We start from the raw sequence: 21,713 nt of genomic DNA, 5'->3' as shown, positions 1-21,713 counted from the left end.
ACTGACTTTGATAGACTTAACCCCTCTCAGCAATGCAAGGATCTAAGACATCTCCAAAAGTCTCATGATGGAAAATGCTATCCACATCCAAAGAAAGAACTATGGAATTTGAATGCAGATCAAAGCATACTATTTGCTAATTTTTTTTCTTCTGTTGTGTTTTGTTTCCTCTTTCTGGAGGTCCTTCATATTGGTTCTAATTCTTCCTTACAACATGACTAATGTGAAAATATGTTTAATAGGAATGTATACGTATAGCCCATATCAGATTGCCCATCATTTTGGAGAGGGAGTGGCACAGAGAGGGGGAGAAAAATTTAAAACTCAAAAGCTTATGGAAGTGATTGTTGATAAATCAAAATAAATTAATTAAAAAATTTTAAAAAAAGAAAAAAGTCTCCTTTGTACTTTAGAATCTGTGATCTACTTATGGGATGACTGGGTATGGACACCTATACAATCACTCTCCTCAGGGCTCCTAAAGACATAAAATTCCAAAGACTTAGAGCTGGAAGGGTACTGGAAGGTCATTAAAGAGGAGGAAACCAGCTCAGAGAGATGCGACCTGCCCAAGGTCAAACACATGGGTAGTCAGAAACCAGGGAATGGTGAACAGGGAATTCACAAAACCATCTCTCCTGTTTCCAACCATGTGTGACTCAGCACTTGGATACTTCTGGCCAATCATGCTTGTGACTCAGCACAGAAAAACTCCTGAGATGAGAAAGCACCTACCTCCTGTACATTGAGCAGGAAGAGCAGATGGCTGCATCAACCTTGAAAGTGAGAATGACCTTGCCCCTGACTCTCTTCTCTTCTCTTCCTGGCTTCTGGCTGTATCAGGGCTGTTTCAAGTCATTTTCTATGGGTGGAGGGGACAGTCAGCCTACTCTACCTGCCCACCCTGTCCTCCATGTGACCATGAGAATATGGCAGCTAAAGCCCATGTCTTTCCTAGCTGAGTTTGATCATGGGTTTGGGGCAACCTCTTCTGTGTCTGATCTTTCATGAATTTAGGTGCCCAAATGGCAATCTTGGTTATAAAATCTGAGGCCACCTTGTGTGTTTGACAAGTTCAGGCTCTTGGATTAATTAGTTGGATCTTACTAACAGCTGGAAGAACAATCTCCAACAAAGAGGAAGGGAAGGGTATGAGCATTTAGATAGTGCCTACTATGTTCCTGGTACTGTGCTAAGTACTTTACAAACATCATCTCATTTGATACAAGGCAACCACTGTAGGGAAGATAAACTCAACCCCTGGCCCAGCCTGTGAGAGCACATAGGCTATGAGCCGAGGGGAAATGTGGAATCCTGTTTGGTAGTCCCATAGACTTTTTTATGTTCTGGTGTGTTAATTAAACCACCTGGCAGATTGCAATAGTAATTATGAATTTTGAGTTATTGATTGTTGAACTCATTAATGTGGCTGTGAGTCTTCTGTGTCTTTTAGAATTTCTTTTGTGGGTAGGAAATAAATAGCTGTCCCATATCTGACTCATGCTGTGCATTGACTTCTTTTGGGAGATCCTAGACATAAGCTTTTTGGAGAACTGGAATCTTTGCTATTAATGAGTTGTTTCTCAGGTATGCCCAACTCTTTGTAACCCTGTTTGGAGTTTTCTTGGCAAAGATACTGTGCTACGTCATTGTTCAGTCATTTCAGTCATGTCCAACTTCCTGTGATTCCATTGTGGGGTTTTCTAGGCAAAGATATTGAAGTGGTTTGCCATCTCCTCCTCTCACTCATTTTACAGATAAAAAACCTGAGGCAAACAGAGTTAAGTGACTTGTCCAGGGTCATACAGCTAGTAAGCATCTGAGGCTGGATTGAATTTAGGAAGATGAATCTTCATGACTCCAGGCCCTGTGATCTATTCACTGTGTCACCTAGCTGTCCTTGTGGCCTTTAGTCAGTAATATTAAGCTTTAAGGAATTTCCAACCCTATTCCCCTGCCCCTGACCTGGGGCACAAGGTGGGAGATGTAACAAGCCAAAGAATATGAGGAAAGGACTCTGACCTCTGATCTCCAAGATCTGAGCACAGACCAGACTATGAGCGGAGGGGCCCCTTAAAGGAGAAGGAAGGGGGATCAGTTCCTTAGTTCCTTGGGCCTAGAAATGGATTTTTAATTGTTAGAGTAGCAAGGTCCAGCTTGGAAACCAGGTTATTTGACTTTATATTCAATTCTATTTAATAATAATAATAAGTAACATTTATATAGCACCTATCATGTGCTATGGTGTTATTGAGTCATTTCAGTCCAACTCCCTACGACCCCATTTTGGGGTTTTCTGGGCAAAGATACTGGAGTAATGTGCTATTTCCTTCTCCCACTCATTTTACAGAAGAGAAAACTGAGGTAATCAGGGTTAAGTGTCTTGCCCAGGGTCACACAGCTAGTAAGTGTCTAAGGCCAGATACAGATATCTCATTTGATCCTGACAATAACCCTGGGAGGTAGGTGTTATTATTATCCCCATTTTTATAGATGAGTAAACTGAGGTCAGGCATCTTGCCCAGGTTCTCACAGCTAATAAGTGTTCAAGGCCAAATTTGAATTCAGCTCTTCCTGATTCCAGGCCAAGCATTCTCTCCATTACCATAGGAAAGCTGATACTTTTTGACTCACAACTCTCTACTATTTTTCAGACTTTTTAATGAAACTTTACTTATCAGAGAGAAATTAAAAACAAACAAACAAAGAAAAAACAACCCTCTCTCCTGTCTGACTATTCTGGCCTTTAAATTTCATATAAACCCAACAAATAGATCCATTACTTCAGGCACTTGGAAAATCCAGGCCCAGAACCTCCCATGCTTAGGAGGTGATAATTGAGGGGTAAAGCAGTTCCTGGGTCACTCTAATTTGGCTTAAGTGAAATTTCTGGCAGGTATCCTGGGGACCCTGGAGGCTTTATGTGCTTGGTAGACCGCAGGAAGGGAAGAATGGAAAGGGTCAGACAAGAAGGGCTCTGGAAGCTGCTCACTTAGCAGGATCATCAAGGTCTAGAACTAGGTCTAGAACTAGCAGGAACCTCTCTCAGACCATCAGGTTTTGCAGGTGAGAAAGTGAGGCAAACAGAGAATAAGTGACTTGCCCAAGGTCACACAGCTGGTAAGTGTCTGTGGCAGAATCTGAACTCAGTCCTTGCTGACTCTGCGTCTGGTGATTTATCTAGCCCACGTTGCCTCTTGGTTTCCAAGCCTCCAGTTCACTGCTCTTTCTCCCATCCCCTCATTGCCTCCCTGGAGCTGTTGCTTGACTCTGAACCACGTTATTTGCTCAAGATCCACAGATGACCTTGGTCATGGGAAAGTAGAGATCCTTTTGTCAGTCTCTCCATCTATCCTCAAAGACCTTGGGAATGACTGTCCCACAACACTCTGCCCACCTAATTCAAACATAGATTATTAGTAATACCTGGGCTGTGTTACCAGTGACAATAATAATATGGTACTTCGAGGTTTTCAAAGTGTTTTATACACATTATCTCCCTTGATCCTTGCAATACCCCTGGGAGGGGTGGTAATTATTGTCCTCATTCCATAGAGGAGAAAGCTGAGGCTCCCAACCAGAGAAGTTTTGACTTCCTCAGGCTATAGCTGGTCAGTGCCTAAGGGAGGATTTGAACCAGTTTTCCTATTTCCAAGTGCAGCCCTCTGTCTGTCCTGCCAGATAGCTGCCTGCAGTAGCAGGGACTGGTGCATGGCTCCCCACTCTACTACTGGTGCCCCAGGGTATCCATTTCTAAGATGGCGGCACAGTATCAAGAGAGTAAGACCTGGAGCCATGGAACAGAATGAAATTGACAAGCACAAATGGCATCCCAATCCTGACCTTGCTCTTTTTAACACTGTGTTCTAACCCACTGGATGCTAAGCTTACCAAGAGGGAGGCATTTCCCACTCCCCTGACCTCCTGGGGAGGAAGGATAACCCACGGTCAAGTCTCCACCTTTCCTTTTCTTAATTACATCCCTTTGATCTTTTCCCAGACTAAATAAGTCTCTTTTCCTCCCTGCTGGGTTTCCACCCTTTGAATATTTGCTTTGCTTGTTATCTTCTTTTTCCTCAGTAGTTACTTAGCTGAGATGTGTTTATTATACTTCTTTAATCTTTCCACCTAAAGCATTTCCTCCCCACCCTTCATCTTTCAGGCTGCTTTTGACCAAAACAGCAGTTCTTATTTCTGGAACCAACTCCCTTCTTCTCCCACCCCCAATCCCAGGTGTTTTCATGATGACTCCTTGAAGTTGAATTTTTCCAGGTGGGGAAATGGTTTTGGAAAATTTGTCAGGGATTAGAATCTCAGCAGATCCCCGAACCTGGGATGCAGACCCTCGTGAGTCAGCATGCTGAGCCAGAGGGACCCAGAGTCCAGTGGACCGAAGCCCGAGTCCCTAGGATTTCATCAAGTCTTACATACATGTTTTCGGATCCAAAAGTCCTCTAAAGCATGGCTCAGGGGCTATCTCCAACCCAAGGTCTCTCCTGATCCTCCCACATGTCAATTGGAGTTCCCTCTTGCAATTCCTTGTAGTAATATTTGTATTTACTTTCCCTGCCAATAAATTGTTACCTCTTTCAGGACAGCTACTGTTGCATTCATGCTTCTGTACTACTAGGGCCTAGCTCACGGTAGACTTTTTTTTTCTTCTAAAATTCTCAGTGCCTAGCACTAATGGATGCTTATTTAATTAATGCTCATTATTTGCTTGATAGATATGGTAACACTCTCCTCCCCTTTCCCCCCAGCAGAATATGATCTCTGGAGGGTGTCTTCTGAGCCTAGCACAGTGCCTGGCTCCATGACACCTGGTAGGTGCCCCAAAAATGCTCCATGAATTGAAAATGGTCCCATAAGGAAGAATGGGCTGTGTATAGAATTATAATATTTGCCGAGGGATGGCCAAGATGACCCCGGAATCTCACATTCTCTTCTCTTCCAGCCATTCAAACTTATGCTTCCAGGAATGAGGGAGAATACCTGTTTCTCTTGTGCTTCTTTGAACTTTTCTTCTTCTTCTTTTTTACCGGAGATGGACTATAGGAAGGGGACCTATCAAGGGAAAGGAATACAGCTTAGAAAAGGACCTGTGGGAGAGGGGCTTGAAAAATGAAAATTAGCAGCTCATAGTAAGTCTAATGCCCGACAGTGTACAAACTGCTTTTCCCACAACAACCCTGTAAGGTAGATGGTAATACAATTTTTTAAATTAAAAAAAAATTGATACACTTTGTTTTGTCTTTCTCTGTATTTCCAAAAATCTTCCTCACCCTTCCCCACTCCAGAGAAGCATTGACCAAGACAAAGAATAAAAAAGAGAGGAGGGATTCTTCACCTGTATAATGGGTATATTGCGGGCCTTCTCAATGGATGGGGGAGGGACTGGAAGGAGGGAGACAATTTGGAATTCAAAATAAAAAAAAAGTGAATGTTAAGAAAATTTTATGCAGTGGATAAAGCACCATCCCTGGAGTCAAGAGGACCTGAGTTCAAATTTGACCTCAAAGATTTACTAGCTGGGCAAGTCACTTAACTGTAATTGCCTCTCAAAACAAAACAAAACAAAACATAAAGTTTAAAATAACAGATAAGGAGAAAAAGCAACCCAGTTAAATTAAGCTGCCCAGCCCCAGAGTCTGACAGGATGGGCAACATTCTATATCCATAGCTCCCTAATCTGAAAAGAACAGAGCAAATAGTAATATTCTATTTTGCAGATGAGGAAACCAAGGCACAGGGAGGGGAAGTGACGTAAATGCAGTCACTCCCCTAGGAAACTTCAGCACTGGGACCTGAACTCAGGAATTGTAACGCTAGTCCAATGCTTTTTCTGTCTCAGAGGTTGGATGCTGGGGACATGTTTGAGGCAGTCTCACTGAAAGAGGCTGAGTGTTCAAGAAGCACAGCTCAGCAGAGCTGCCTGCCTCTGGCCCAGGTGGGATTGATGAGGTGGGAGGGGAAGAAGGAATGATTTCTCTCTAAGGGATTCTGGGGAGATAATGATTGGGACTATTGCAGGTGAGGACCATAGAGTAGGAACAGCAATTGAGTGACTAAGGGGTGGGGGAGGGAGGACCCTGTGGAGCCCAGCTCTCCCTCACGCTCTCTGTTTTCTTCTCTTGCCAATGTTCAATTGAATGTATTGAATACCAGAGGTTCACTTTTCTGCCATCCTCAAGCTGAATGAATGTTCTAATGATTGCTCCTTAACTTAATGTGGTCCTAAGGGGGTTGAGTTTGCCCACACTGCTTAAATCATGATAACACCCTCAAGCCCACACTTCTAAACCTCTCATCTTTGCCTGGCTTTAGTCAGCTTATGAAAATGTGAGTTAAGACCTGGCTCCTGGGAGCCCTGCCTCCTGCCTGGTCAGGAGGGTAGGGGAGTGGGGTTGATACTATGTGGGACCTGGGAGGGGCCTCAGAACAGGGAATGTCAGAGCTGGAGGGGCCTTAGAACAGGGAATGTCAGAGGTGGGATTTGGGGTGGTGGGTTGAAGATGGGACTTTAGAGATGATTCTATCCAAACTGAGGTACAGAGGGGAAGTGATTTGTTCAGGCACTAACCACACCAGGCTATGTCCTCATGCCCAGAGTTTCCTTCAATATGGCTAAAGTTGCTAATAGGCAGGTGATATAATACCTTCCCAACAGGCCTCAGAGAGAACCATCAGGCCACTTGCCTCTCCTCCTTCCTCTCCTCACCCTCACCCCAAGCAGGCTTGTCAGTCAAAAATTTCCAGCCCAAATCCAACAAATATATATTATGTGCTGACTATGTGCTAGAGGCTATACTAGGTGCTTAATAAAGAGAGACAAAAGGAGGTAAAACAGTCCCTGCCCTCCAGGTGCTTATATTCTGAGAATATATTTATGGGCTATGGCTCAAGGCCCTTCACAGTCACTGCTATACAATTCGCTGCTACATAACTTGTCAACCCCAATGTCAATGATCACTGACCCCCCCATGACCTGGTGGCCATGGTCCGAGGGGCCTAGCCACCCTATATGGGGTCTTCCTGAGGACAGCCCCACAGAATTCCTGGCCTATAGCCCAAGGCTACTCCCAATCCAATTAAACATTCGGTAAACATTGTATGCTTGTGCTGGAGATAAAAAGATAAAAACGAAATGTTTCTTAACCTCAGCAAGCTGACATTGGTTACCCTGTCCATTGGTCCCAACTCAGGTCCCTTTTTTGGCCACACCTGAAGCCCCCTCCTAATTACCCCCCATGTGCTTTTCCAGGTGGCCTTAAATTGGGGGTATGCATGCACATAAGAAAGATACCTCCCCTGATTTGTCTGGTCTGGCATTCTCTTTTACAATCCAGCCTCTAAAAATTTAGATTATAACTATTGCATAGGGCTGACCAAAGGCAAAATTATGAAGAATGTTCTCCATATTTACTTTAACATGCTGGGATCTTTATGGCAACAACAGGTCCCTCCAATAGCCCAGGTGTTTGTTTCATGAGGTTTTTTTTTTTTTTCAGATGATTAAACTTTCTAAAAATTATTCAGAAGCTGGCATCCCAGCATGCCTCATGGCCCGGAAGTTAGCTTAACACCCAGGGAATTGAAAAGAATACTGTTCTTAGCATCAGAAGACTTGGGTTTGAACCACTGTTCAAGAACACACACACACACACATACACACACACACACACTAGAAATTTTAAGAGCCAAAGGTAAGGAAGTAATGCCTTCCAGGCATGACAGACATTCTGTACAAAGATGTGGAGGTGGGAATTGAACTTATCTATTGGCTAGTCTCCTCTTTGACTATAGAGCTCCATCGTTATTGGGAGCCCAAGGCTGATCTGTGCACAGACCTCTTACCTCCTGCTCTTTTGCATTATGGCAAGCCTCCCCTGTCTATCTCTGACCTACCCCCCTGATTTTTGTGTATAGGGGGGAGGGAGTTATCTGCTAGAGAGAGGCTAATGTGCCAAGTTGTTATGGAAGTCTACCTTGAGCTGAAAAGTCATGGAAATGTGGAGCCTGGATGCAGTGTGGGGTTGCTCTCTGCTGCCACCTGCAGGCTCCTGTGTGCACTGCCCTGGGGCACCCTTATTTTAGGAGCTGAGGCACCCCTTTTTCCAAAGCTGTAGTTGAGCTCTGGAGGGTCACAGGTCATCCTTGCCTCATCTTTTAAGGTCTCTGGTTCTGGAACCATATTGTCCTACCTCTTTACCCAACTCTGCTCTAGATATAACAATATCCTCTATAACGTAAAGAGTTTCCTGGAATTGTTTCCTTCTTCACATACCCATTTTGTTAGCAAGAGCCTGGCATTGAAGGTCCCTAACCAAAGACTGGATGTTCCTTGAGAACAGAGACTCTTCATGCCTATCTTTGTATCTTCAGTCAGCCAAGGAGCATTTATTAAGCTTCTTCTATATGCTAGGCACTGTGTTAAGTGCTTTGTATGAGGATACCAGGGATGGCAAAAAACCATTCCTGCCCTCAGGAAGCTTATAGTCTAATGGGAGAGACAACATGAAAACAACTATGGACAAATGAGATCTCTGGATATCTATATATATATATATATATGCTAATATCTATTTATTTATCTACTATGGTTATCTATCTAGATACATACATATTTACCTATTTACTAATTTACTACATCTATATTTACTAATTTACTGCAGTCATCTATAGCTATATTTGTTTCCACATGTACATATAGTAATCTACTATATCTATCTATCTGTTTGCCTACATATTTGCTTATATCTATTTGCTAATATACTATATAGATCCATATGTGTATAGATCTGTCTGTCTTTGTCTCGGTCTTTGATTCTCTCTCTCCATCTCTCTCTCTATGTCTGTTTCTGTCTCTTTGTCTCTATCTCTCTGTCTCTCTGTGTCTGTCCCTGTGTCTCTTTGTCTTTGTCTTTGGCTGTCTCTGTCTCTGATAAATTAAGGGCAATCTCAGAAGAAAGTCATTAGGTTAAGAAGGATTGGGAAGCTTTCTTGTAGAAGTTAAGACTTGAAGGAAACCAAGAAGCCTTCTCCAGACCCTAGCCCAAACCCTGGCAGTATGAAGTGCTTAATAAATACCTGTTGATTGATCATTTGCATATATGTTGTATCGCCCATTAGGCGATAAACTCTTTGAGGATCAGGATTTTCTTTTTCACTTTTATCATTCTATTCCCAGTCCTTAGAATAGGGCTTGGCACATAGTAGGTTCTTAATAAAAAAAACTTATTGATGGATTCATTGGCTCCTACTTGGAATCCCTCCAGGGTTGTTTAGATGTCCCATCAGCCCCATGCTTTCTCCTGGATGGGGTATCAAGATGGAGATCTTCCATAATATTCTTGAAGCTCTGCAGCATCTGGGTCCAGCCTACCTTTTCAGCCCTATCTCAAATCCCAGTAGACTGCAAGCCCCTTGAGAATTGAGACTGTGTCATTCTTCTTTGTTTTCTTGGGAACTTCAATCTACATAATAGGAACTAAATGAAGGTTTGTGGCTTGGATCTAATGCCTCCCTCAACAATCAGAGACATACTCAACATATGCCCGGCTTCCATTAATAACCTCTGATGGGACCAATGCTTCATCTTGGAATGATAAAGCTAGAAAAGACCACTAGAGTTAGTGTGGCAAAAAGCAGAGGACTTGGGTTCAAGTCCCACCTCATTTATTACCTTTGTGTAGATAAATCACTTAGCCTCCATGACTAAGGTTCCTCATCTATTAAATGAGAAGGTTGGAGTAACCAGCTTTCGAGGTCCCTTCTAACTCTAGCTTGATGATGCTAAGATTACATGAAATTAGATTTGGGAGTTGGGTTGATGAAGAATTTGAAAAGGCCTGGTGTACTGGAAAGAGCACTCTACTTGGAGTTACAGGGTCTGGGTTCAAATCCTACCTAAATGTCCTTGAACATAACACTCTACCTTCCTATGCCTCAGTGGCCTTATTTCTAAAGTGAGAGGGAAGGGTTGAATTAAATGGTCTCCAAGGCCCCTTTAAGTTCTAGCTCTAGCAATCAATTAAAAGCATTTATTCTATGCTAGGATCTTGTGGGTAAGGAAGACAGAAAGATGAATGGAAAGAAGGCTGCAGTTGATGTTGGAAGCTTGGGCTTAAACCCTGGCTATGCCATTGCTACCTGTGTGAGTTGTTAGGTACATCTCATCCTTTCTCCAATGCCTCAGTTTACTCATCTGTAAAATGAGGCGGTCAGTGTCATCGAAAGGTAACTCTCCCCAGTACAGCCAGCACCAGATTAAAATATAATTGGGAAATATTTAACAAAATAAATCAAGACATAATAAAACATAGATAATGGTTATTTGTGGTTTTCTAAGTCAATATGCAAACAGCAGTGAGGTAGGTTGGTATATGGAACGCCAGACCTGCAGTCAGGAAGACCTGAGTTCAAGTCCAGCCTCAGACATTTACTAGCTGTATGACCCTGGGCAAGTCACTTCACCCTGTTTGCCTCAGTTTCGTCATCTGTAAAATGAACTGGAAAAGGAAATGACAATTCTCCAGTCTCTTTGCCAAGAAAATCCCAAATGTGTTCATGAAGAGTCAGACACAATTGAAATGACTAAACAACAAAGACAATGCGCAGTTAGCAGGGATCTTTAGGTGTGGCTTAAGCCCTTTTCTCTTGAGTTTGACCCCACTGGAGTAGATGACTTCTAAGGCCCTTCCCAGCTCTAGGTCACAGACCTGAGATGCCCCATGGAGCTGGACATGGGCTCTGGTTGGCTCTGTACCAAGAAACACATGTTGTCATTTCAGTGAGTGTTCTAGGGTCTCTATTGACCAAAGCTCCCCTTGGCCAACACCCCACCCCATGCTCCAGTCCAGCATGACTCTCTTAATTTAGTTAAATTCAAGCACTTATTAAGTTCCCATTGTACGTGGGAGGCCTTTTCTCTTCTTACATGTGAAGAAACTGAGGTTCAGAGAGATAAGAAATGGTTTGTCCGTTGGTCACACAGCAAGTTTCCACTCAGTTCTCAAACCCTGACCTCTAGACATCTTTCTCCTACTTAACCCCAGTGCGTGGTTGCTCTAGCTTAGCACCACACAAGAGAACTAAAATGTTCCCTGCTTGGTTCTCCTCTGGTTCTTCCTCCAAACTAGGAAGACCTCACCTCCTTCGCTTCTTCCGGGCCGATTTCTTCTTTTTCTTCTTGCCCCTGGAGGAAGGCGGTGGGGTAAAGTCCTTGTCCCGGAAAGCACTGTAGAGATACAAAGGATGAGCAGTAAGGGGGCTGTAACTAAGGTGGGGCAGTAGGGCCCAGAACCGTAATGGAGATGGTGCTGGCAAGACATTGGCACCTTAGAAATAAAAATGTTTTTAAAACCTTAAAAATTTGCTGTTCAGGTTTGAATTGAGCCTGGGAAGCCTAGCAACTCTTCTTCAACTTATATAGCCTGATTTAGAGTTGCCTGGGGCATTGAGGGATTAACTGAATTTCTAAGAGCCACCATGTCAGAATGTATCTGGTTTTGAACCAAAGTCATTCTGACCCTAAAGCCTAGCCACTACAGTATACTGCCTCTGCTTTTAATTACTTATTTGGCCTTCTCTCTCTTCCACACCACACGCATTGGCCATCCCATATGCCTAGATGCTCTCTCTCCTTAAATCCCCCCTCATAGGGTACCTCTCTTTGTTTAATGCTTAACCTAGTGCCTGGCACATTTTAGGGCTTAATAAATGTTGCTCGATCGGTTAAGACCCAGTTCAGTCACCCACTTCAGCATGAAGTAACCGTTCCCATCTTCCCTTACAAACTTGTTCAGTCATTTGCAGTCATGTCTACTGACTCTCCATGACCTCATTTGGGATTTCCTTGACAGAGAGACTGAAGTGGTTTGCCATTTCCTCCTCTAGCTCATTTTACAGATGAGGAAACTAAGGCAAACAGAGTTAAGTGACTTTCCCAGGGTCACTAAGGTGCTAGGAAGTGTCTGAGTCTGAATTTGAACTCAGGTCTTCCTGACTCCAGGCCCAGTGCTCTATCTGCTGTGCCACTTACAAACTACCTTGTATCTATTCACTGCATATTTACGCAGCATATATTTTTATATGAACTTGTCTCCCGCATTAAAGTGTAAGCATGTTGTGAGTAGGGATTATCTCATTCTTTTTCTTTGCATCTCCAATGCCAAGTACAGAGTTTGATATTTAGGGAGTGATACTTGTATTGGTTCTTTTTTTTGTTTTTGTATTTGAACAGACCTGTGATTTCACCTAGGTTGGGACCTCCAGGTGAAGAAACTCCCTCTGCCAGTGCAGATCAGGTCCTACTTGGCAATTCGAGCTTAGATGTGTCTGGATGCTGAGGAGTGAAACCCCTTGCCCCGGGGTGGTAAGTGAGCCTTGGATCCTGACCCCAAGGAAGTCAGCATTCCACACTTCCTCTCCTTGCTTCTCACTGCCTCTAGTAATTTGGCAGGACACTCCCAAATGTCTGCCATGTTTCTTTCTTCATCCTCGTCTGGGATAACACCCCAGATGATTCTCCTTCAGGCCTGGCTGTCCCAGCATCAGCCTTGCAATTTTCATGGATCTTTGCCTATAGCCCAACTTGACCCCTTGCCCTGGTCTATCCCCCAACATTTGAGGTACATCTCATGCCCAGGGTGCAAACATCATTGACTGCAACCCTGGGCTTATTGATCCCACCATTAGCTTCCTGGGGACTATTGTCAGTCCCCAGGGATCTTGATTCCCAGTCTATCTAATAAGCAGGACCAGTGCTTAATTAACATTCCGTGCCTAATTTGGTCACACTTCAAATTAAGTATCTCAAATAAGGAGTTAATGTAGATCTAATGAGACGGGTGGTATGTTACCCAAGTGGCAATTGATTATATTCAATGCATTTATGGAGGTTAACAGCTTGGTAATAGATTTATTATTGTATGCTCAAATGGTTCACCTTGGTAAATAAATAACTTTTTAAATAATTAATTGGCATTTAGGCACCAAGGAGTCATGACTGCCTCTACTATTCTGACTGCAACTTAATAAGGATGTAATATATGTTAAATAACAGCTGATTATTAAAAGCATATTTGCCAAGGTGTAATGGAATGAGAGCTGTCACCAATACTTTCTCCCCCTACCTTAAAAAGGCTCCATCCCTAGGAATAAGCATATTTCCCCATGCAAAGCAGGTTCCAACTCGATTAAATTAAAATGCACAGGAGGTAGGTAAATGAACTCAAGTTATCTCCTGGATAATGGGACTGGATTGAGGGCCATTAAATACACCATTTCAGGAGTAAAAAGGGATGATTTGGGATGAAGAGTCACTTGGCATTCAGCAGATGCAGATGTGGGCTAACCTCAATAATTCACCCTAACTAGGGGAAGGCCAAGATGACCCTGAAAAGTCTGGCCAGTAGGAACAGGAAAAATAAACGTGATTATGGAGTCAATTTGTTAAACATTATTAAGCACCTTCTGTGTGTTGAGGTGGAGAGCTGACCTCAACCAGGAAGAATTCAAGCCTTACTCTTACTTCTGACCCCTGCTGGATTGATGACCTGGGTCTTTTTGGTTTAAAGGCCGGCTTTCTATCTGCTACATCACCCTGAGTTGAATGGGAAGAGGGCGGTCTGGATTACTTGGAAGTTGTGAAGCTCTTTTATGGACCCCAAGATTTCCACGAAAGCCAGGTCTCACCATTTCAATATTAGCATTTTACTATTGTTCCTGTGTGACAGTGAGTCCTGGAACATCACTGCCTTCAAAGAATTAAAAAGAGGTAGGAATGGAAACCTAGGTCTTCCTCACACAATGGAGAGACTCATGGTGGGTGTGGGCAAGGCACAATGAATGAATTACTAACCACAAGAGAAGAATCAGTGATAGGAAGAGAAGATGGGCTTGGCCATGTAGAAGGTGAGGGATGATTGAAGGACAGGCAGAATGCTCCATGGGTGCCTTGGCAATTTGGGGAGAAATCAGAAAAGGCCTCCACCATATTGGATAGACCTGCTGGGTCAAGTTGGTGGGAAGACATGGAAGAGCCACATAGGCTGGCCAGGCAGAGATGGGAGATGGGTTGTAATCTACATTGCTGGGATCCTAAAGTCATGGGATCCTAGATTCCATTTGTATTAGAGAGGACATGAAAATAGACAAGTATATCTCTATCTTTCATGGAAAATCAGAGCATATTAACAATGATGACTGGTGTATATCGTATGGAAAGACCACCCACTTGAGTCAGAGGACTTGAGTTTGAATCTTGGCTCTTCCATATACTAACTCTGTGACCTTGGGCAAGTTCTGGGCCTCAGTTGACCCATTTGTAAAATGAACTGAGCAGACTTGGTGGCCTGTGAGGTGCCTTTGAGTCTTAGAGTTATGATCCCTATGCAAACATATCACAAAGGACATGTTTGCCTAGAAATGGAAGTGGGCTGGTCTTGTAATAATAATAGTTCATATTTATACAGTGCTTACTATGTGCCAGGCACTGTGCTAAGCACTTTATAATTGTTATCCCAATTGATTCTCATAACAACCTTGGAAGATTATCATCCTCATTTTTACAGATAAGGAAACTGAGGCAAACAGAATTTAAGTGACTTGCCCAGGGTTACACAGCTAGTAAATGCCTGAGGCTGGATTTGAACTTAGGTCTTCTTGACTTCAGGCCTGGAACTCTAGTCACTGCAACACTTAGCAGCCTCTCTCGGGAGAGATTTGTCTGGAATAGAGGAAAGGGTGCCAGACATGGGGACAGAAAGACCTGAGTCTGAATCCCATGTTGGACACTTACTAGCTGTGGGACCCTAAATAGTTCATGTTTCCTCTTCTGTAAAAGGAGCAGAATAATAGCATCCACTAATAGCACCCCCCCCAGCTCTGACATCCCCTGTTCTAAGGCTCCTCCCAGCCCTGACATTCCCTGTTCTAAAGCCCCTCCCAGATCTGACATTCCCTGTTCTAAGGCCTCTCCCAGCCCTGACATCCCCTGTTCTAAGGCCCCTCCCACCTCTGATATCCTCTGCTCTAAGGCCCCTCCCAGCTCTGAAATCCTCTGTTCTAAGACTCCCCCAGGCCCCTCCCACCTCTGACATCCCCTGTTCTAAGGCCCCTCCCAGCCCTGACATCCCCTGTTCTAAGACCCCTTCCCGATCAAACACCTCAGTTCCCAGCTCTGACCTCGTGCACTCTCAGGGCCCTTCCTCTAATATTCAACGTTTTTGTGCAATCCCCCTCAAAGCCAGGCCAAGAGCTCCGAGCTCCCCTTCCCCTTGCTCCCTGGATAATCATGAAAGGCTTCTAACCTGCCCTCTTCCCCCCTGCCCTCCTCTCTCAGTGCCAGGCTGCCTTGAGCAGAAATCCCCTTTCTGCCTCCTGAAGATAACTTCCTCTGCCTTTGAAGCCAGGCCTGGGCTCTCTCGGGCTGACAGGATTTAATTGTTTCTGCCGATTGTAATCAGAGTCTAATTAAAGGCCCGCCAAGGGGAGGTTGGGCCTGGCAGGTGAGCAGGCTGCAGATATGACAGCGTGGAGCATCCTCCCCTGATCTTGTGACCATTCTCATAAAGCAGAGCCAAGAGATGGCTGCTCATGAAGGGAGAGCAGCTGAGCTCGGGGGCCTTTGGGCTTGCTCACAAAACTTTGGTTACCTTTGTTGTTGATGTTAATTTCCCCTTCCCAAGAGGACTTTATCTCATCCTCTTGGGAGATAGAGTGGCTCAGTGCAAAGAGCTGGGACTCTCAGAGGACCTGGGTACACATCTCTTTTGCCTCCATGGGCCTCAGTTTCCTCATATGTAAAACTGAGGAAGACGGACTAGATGGCCAGGGAGGTGTCTGCTAACTCCAAAGCTACCATGTCCTGATTTGGGTCGGAATCTCGGCTTTGCTACTCACTAGCTAGCTGGGTGACTCTAGACAAGTCACTTAACTTCTCTGGGCTTAAGGAGTCATATTTGATGAGCTCAAAGGTCCCATCTAGCTCCAAATCTCATGATCCTTGGAGGCTTAGGGACACCCCATGAATGAGGGGCTCTGTCACAGAATCATAGGGCAAAGAGGAAAGCAATCACCTGGTCTTTCTGTTCCCTGTCTTTTCCCTCTCTCCTTCCTAAGGGGTACCAGGAATTTGGGACTGAGCTGTCTGATTCAAGGGCATTGCCCAACTTCTCCTCCCAGTGGGCCTCTGAGCATGATACCATAACTTCTGGTAATGGGATTAAACAGGGTTTGACTGAGAGGATTCTAACCAGGTGTCCTGGGGGAACGAGGCTCAAAAGAGTGTGGGTCTGGTTCCCCTGTGAGGCAGGACAGTTTGAGGGCACCCTTCTCCTGGGAACTCCAGCAGACCTCCAGATTGGGTGGCTGGAATGACTTTCTTGGCCTGGATCTAGGACGAACCCCACCCTAGCGAACATTGGTGGTACAGAGAAGGAAAGTTCCTCATGGGAAAAATTTAATTTACAAAACACACGCATTAGAGGAGAGATTTATTCCCCTCCACGAAAGGATTCTCCCCTTTGCATAGGGAGAATGCTGGGATCCTTTGGTTCTCTCCCTTAGGAAATCTCATGTTTACAGATCATTACCCACTTGACAGAGAGCCTGGCAGAAGGCAGTGTGTGTACATGAATTTAAAGCTACAGTTAAAAGCTGTCCTTGGGAAGACGGTGTCTTGGACCTCACATTGACAGAATCTGGAAGGGACCTTTCAGGTCATCTAGTCCAACCTTCATTTGTTTAGAGAGAAGGAAAATGAGGCCCAGAGTGGGAAAGCACTTTGCCCCATGTCCCACAGGTAGAAAGTGGCAAAGCTGGCATCCTGACTCATGTCATCTTATTCAAAATCCAGCCTTCGAGGCCAATCATCTCATTTACAAATGAGGAAACAGGTCCAGATTATCAGCACGTGGCAAGAGCCATGATGGGAATCCAGGTCCTCTGACTTCAAATCAAGTGCTCTTGTCACACAGCCCAGCAGTCAGTGGTGTCTTCACCATGAAACTTTGGCACCCTGGGGGAAAGCCCTGGTTCCCCTACCCTAGTTATGGCTCTGGGGAGGGGCAAGGGTAGTGACTCACCTGGGTGTCCTGGTGGATGTGAGCTCCTGGCTAGCCTTTCCCTGCTCCCAGCCATTGGCAATGGAGGCCTCCTGAGTTGTATGCTGTCTTAGCTTTTTGGGGGGTCCCTCCTCAGCTGGATATGCCACACAGCTCTGAGTTTCAGTGCTAGGGGGAAAAGACAAAGTCATTACAGAGAGACAAGGGCATCTGTGTGCACCAGCTGGAGTCCTTAGCACAAGATGAGGGTTCCATAAAAGAATAATGACCACAGTATTTGATTTTTATTTAGCATTATTGCATTTTTTCTCAGGCTTGGCATCCCCATGGACGGTCGAGAAAATGGCTAGAAGCTGAATGGTCTCAGCCTCAGTAAACAGAATTATGGCTGTGGCCCCATGATGCTCCATCAGGGATCTCCAGCATCCAGAGAGAAGGCAGTGTGGTGCAATGGGAGAAAGCGGGGAGAAAATCCTAGAATTCATCTGGCCCAACCCTCCCATTTTATAGATAGGGTAACAGAGGCCCAGAGAAGGAGAGTGAGTTGTCCAAGGACATACATATAATAGGTATTCATGGAATCACAGATTTAGACCTGAAAGAGATTTGCGAGGCCTCCTCGCTGTACAGATGAGGAAACTGAGGCCCCAGGAGGGGAAGGGACTTACCCAAGGTCACACAGCTAGGAAGGAGAAAAGCTGAGACCTGAACTCAAGTCCTTTGACTCTAAATCAGGACTCTTTCTGTTGTCATTTGGAAAACTTTAGACCAGGAAACAGGAGACTGACTCATTTCTTCCTCCTCCTCCTCCTCCCCCCTCTTTCTCTTCCTCTTCCTCCTCCTTTTCTTCCTCTTCCCCCTCCTCCTCTGTCCCTTCCAGCTCTAGATGCCGGATCCCACAAGTCCATGATCTCCACGGTCCCTTCTAGCTCCATGAGGATCAATAAGCATTTATTAAGAGCCTGCTGTATGGGAGGCATTATGCTAAGAGCTAAGCACATGACAGAATAGGTGTAGGGCCCTATGGAACCATAAAGTGTTGCATAATGATTTTAATTCAATTTTATTTTTTCAATTATCCAAAATCTGCATTTTCTCCCTCTTTACTTCCATCTCCCATTGAAAAAGAAAAGTAAAATGCTTCTAATAAATGTGATAATTGATCAGAAGAAATTCCTGCATTGTTCAAGTCCAATATACACTATATAGTGAGACATATATAGAAATATATATATATATACATATATACACATGTGTTCCTCTCTATACATGTCTGTACACATGTGTATATAGACCACAATATACCACATATTGTGATATGTCTGTATGTACACATATGTTTGTGTATATGTATGTGTATGTGTTTCTGTGTATGGGTATATATATTATGTGATATGGGTATATAAGTTATATCCCTTCTATATATAACGTTTATATATTATATATGTATTATACAATGTATGTGTATATGTATGTATTTATGTATGTATGTATGCACACAGTAGCTAGGTGACACGGTGGACAGAGTGCTAGACCTGGAGTCAGGAAGAACCATTTACTAGCTGTGTGACCCTGGGCAAGTCATTTAACCCTGTTTGCCTCAGTTTCCTCATCTGTAAAATGAGGTAGCAAAGGAAATGGCAAACACTCCAGTATCTTTGCCAAGAAAACCCCAAACGGGGTGACAAAGAGTAGGACATGACTGAAAATATACATGCGTGTCTTAATCTACATCTTCTTACTCCTTTCTGACAGGAGGTAGGTAGCATGTTTTGTCATGAATCCTTTGGAATTGTGATTGATTGTTGCATTGATCAAGATTCCTGAATTTTTCAGAGCTGTTTGTCTTTGCAAGATTGTTGTCATGGTAGAAATTCTTCTTCTGATTCTGCTTATTTCATTCCGCATCAGTTCATATGCAAGTCTTTCCATGTTTCTCTGAAACTTCCCCTTCATCATTTCTGACAAGTGTTATATTAATTGTGAGCAACACCAGAAGGATTTAGAACTGGTGGGTACCTTCAAGGTCATCTTGTCCGCCCCTTTCATTTTACAGATGAGGTAACTGAGACACAGAGAATTTCACTGTCTTGACCAAGGTCACACAGCTACTATACATAGGACTATAGATTTTGAGCTGGAAAGGACCCTAGAGGACAGCTAGCCCAACCTCTCCCCCTTTTACAGAGAAATAGAGTAAAATGTAGAGAGGGAAGGTAAGTTTACCAAGATCCCACAGCAAATAAATAGAAGAGTCAGGATTGGAAGGTGATCGCAAGCGTCTGACTCCATTTCTAGAACACTTTGCACAGCAGCCAACATGATGGGGTCTCTTATTCTAAAGCAGACCTCAGCTTTGTCCCCCAACCAGAAAACTGTCTTCACAGCTTTATCCTGTGGAACAAAGTAGTGGGCCCATAGTATCTCTATGTTGACAGTTTTCCACTGGGAAAGTAACCATTGTAAATACATCCTCCTGGAAAAAGGACAGCAGAAACAGCCATAGCATAAGGTTGATGGAAAGGAAGATTGTTTTCTCAGGTGAGCAAAAGAATGAAGGGTACCTCAGGGACCACTGGGGAGCAGGGAAAAACAGAGAGGCTAGGGACCCCACTATTGTTAACACTGCCTTCTTGAAATTACATGGTAGCATTTTGTATATGATTTATATTTGTGTATATATATATGTACATGTTGTATCTCCCCATTAGAGTATAAGCTTTCTGAGGGCAGGGAATGGTTTGCTTTTGTATTTGTTTCTCCAGAATGTAACAGAGTACCTTGAATGTAATTGGCACCTAAATGCGTGTTGAATTGATTCAGCCTCTCACAGTACCTATCACTTGGCACACAATTGATACTCTTTAAACTCTAGTGATAATCTATGGAAAATGGTTACCAGTTAATTTCCATCCCCTTCAAGGATGGGACAAGAACATATGAGCTTAAATGGTCTGCCCTAGCATCTGAAATCCCACCACGGGCCTTGTTCCTCAGCGACCTCCTGGAGCCATCCATATACTGCTGAAACATAAGATCACATTTCTAGGTGGAAGGGAACTTGAGGGGGTACCACGTCCACCCCTCTCTTTGCAAAAGAAGACTTTGAAACCCAGAGAAATGTTTCAATTCAATTCAATAAACATTCACTAAGCACCTACTATGTGCCAGGCACTGTGTTAAGTTGTATGGATACAAAAAGAGGCAAAAAAAAATAGTCCCTGCCCTCATGGAGCTTACAGTCTAATGGGGGTGACTAGTCCAAGGTCATACAATTATAAAATAACAAGTCAGAGGATGGATTGGAAACCTAGTTTTTTTTTTTTCATACATCAGGGACAAGGTGGCACTATTATCAAGATGGAAGTGAGTCAGGCATCAGAAAAGCTATCATTCCAGAGCTGTGAGAGCCAGTAATAAATTATGTTAGGAGGTTATTGCATGACTTTCTCCAAATGGGACAGAGATTTGAGATATAATGGGTTAAGTCTGAAGGCAGAAGGTTAAACCTTTGTCCTTTCTAACCCTAAGATTCCATAAAAAACCTTCCACTTCATTTAATTGGTAGGGACAATTTCATAGTCCCTGAAAAAGGAGCTAGCTTGGAGAGTTGCAATTAGCTGCTATTTAATTGTGAGTGGTTCCAACTTAGAACATAAAATGTCAATGGAGCCAAGGCTCTTAGAGCCCAGAATGTCATAGCATAGAAGGATCTTTGAAATCATAGACCATGGAATGTTGAAGAAGGAAGGAATTTTATAAGTCACCTTGTTGAGATTTGAGATGTTGTCGTTCAGTCGTGTCTGACTCTTTGCGACCCCATTTGAGGTTTTCTTGGAAAAGACACCAGAGTGGTTTGTCCTTTCCTTCTCCAGTTCATTTTACAGATGGGGAAACTGAGGCAAGCAGGGTTAAGTAACTTGCCTAAGGTCACAAGTAAGTGTCTGAGGTTGGATTTGAACCCAGAAGATGAGTCTTCCTAACTCCAGGCATAGTACTCTATCCACTGTGCCATCTAGTTATCCCTTATAGAGGTTAGGAGACCCTAAGCGAATTATCTAATCAAGGTCACATATCAAACCAAGAGCAACACATCTATTTCAGTGAAGAGAGGAGAATGTGTTAATACTGCTGGGTTGGTTTGCCAAGAAGATTTCCACATTCTTTGCAGCTCTATCCCCATTTCAACATACACACACACACACACACACACACACACACACACACACAGAGTCAAAAGGTAAGCCCAAGCTGCATTTGCTGTTATATCCCAGGCTCCTCCAGACAACTCATCAAAACAGGTTTTGGGATTCAGGATCAATCTATCTGATAAGCTATCTGGTCCCTGAGGCGACAGGGAGAGGAGCCTAAACCCAGCCAATATTTAAAGGAAGGCAAGAAAAAGTATCTGTCACTGTCAGTGATCCCATCTTTTTCAGGACAAAAGCCAACAAAGGAGGAAGGAGTTGCCAGATCAAACCATCCCAGCCCCCCCCACCCCTAACCCTGTATTTGGCTACCAAAGCAAGTCAGAGATGTAGCTAGAAGATTGGGGGGTCTTGCTTTTTGCCTCTGGGCAGAAGTGACTGTGTGTTGAGGCCATGGTGGTGTCAAGGAGAAGGACAGAGGATGTGTAAGGATGCCAGG

The 21,713-nt window shown here is 43.9% G+C and overlaps 1 protein-coding gene across 1 annotated transcript in view; it reads right to left on the bottom strand.

Moving 5' to 3' along the window:
- SRRM4 (serine/arginine repetitive matrix 4) overlaps positions 1–21,713 on the bottom strand; it is a 229,766-nt gene that overhangs the window by 51,197 nt on the left and 156,856 nt on the right. Inside the window, 3 exon segments of the mRNA XM_027862245.1 lie at positions 4,993–5,064; positions 11,150–11,236; positions 17,088–17,234. Of these exon segments, the coding sequence (XP_027718046.1) occupies positions 4,993–5,064; positions 11,150–11,236; positions 17,088–17,234 (306 nt within the window).

The sequence above is a fragment of the Vombatus ursinus genome, unplaced genomic scaffold (assembly GCF_900497805.2).
Source record: "Vombatus ursinus unplaced genomic scaffold, bare-nosed wombat genome assembly UNPS02001287.1, whole genome shotgun sequence".
Classification (NCBI taxonomy): Eukaryota; Metazoa; Chordata; class Mammalia; order Diprotodontia; family Vombatidae; genus Vombatus; species Vombatus ursinus.
Note: the sequence above shows the minus strand (reverse complement) of the source record. Positions and strands in the feature narration are given on the sequence as shown.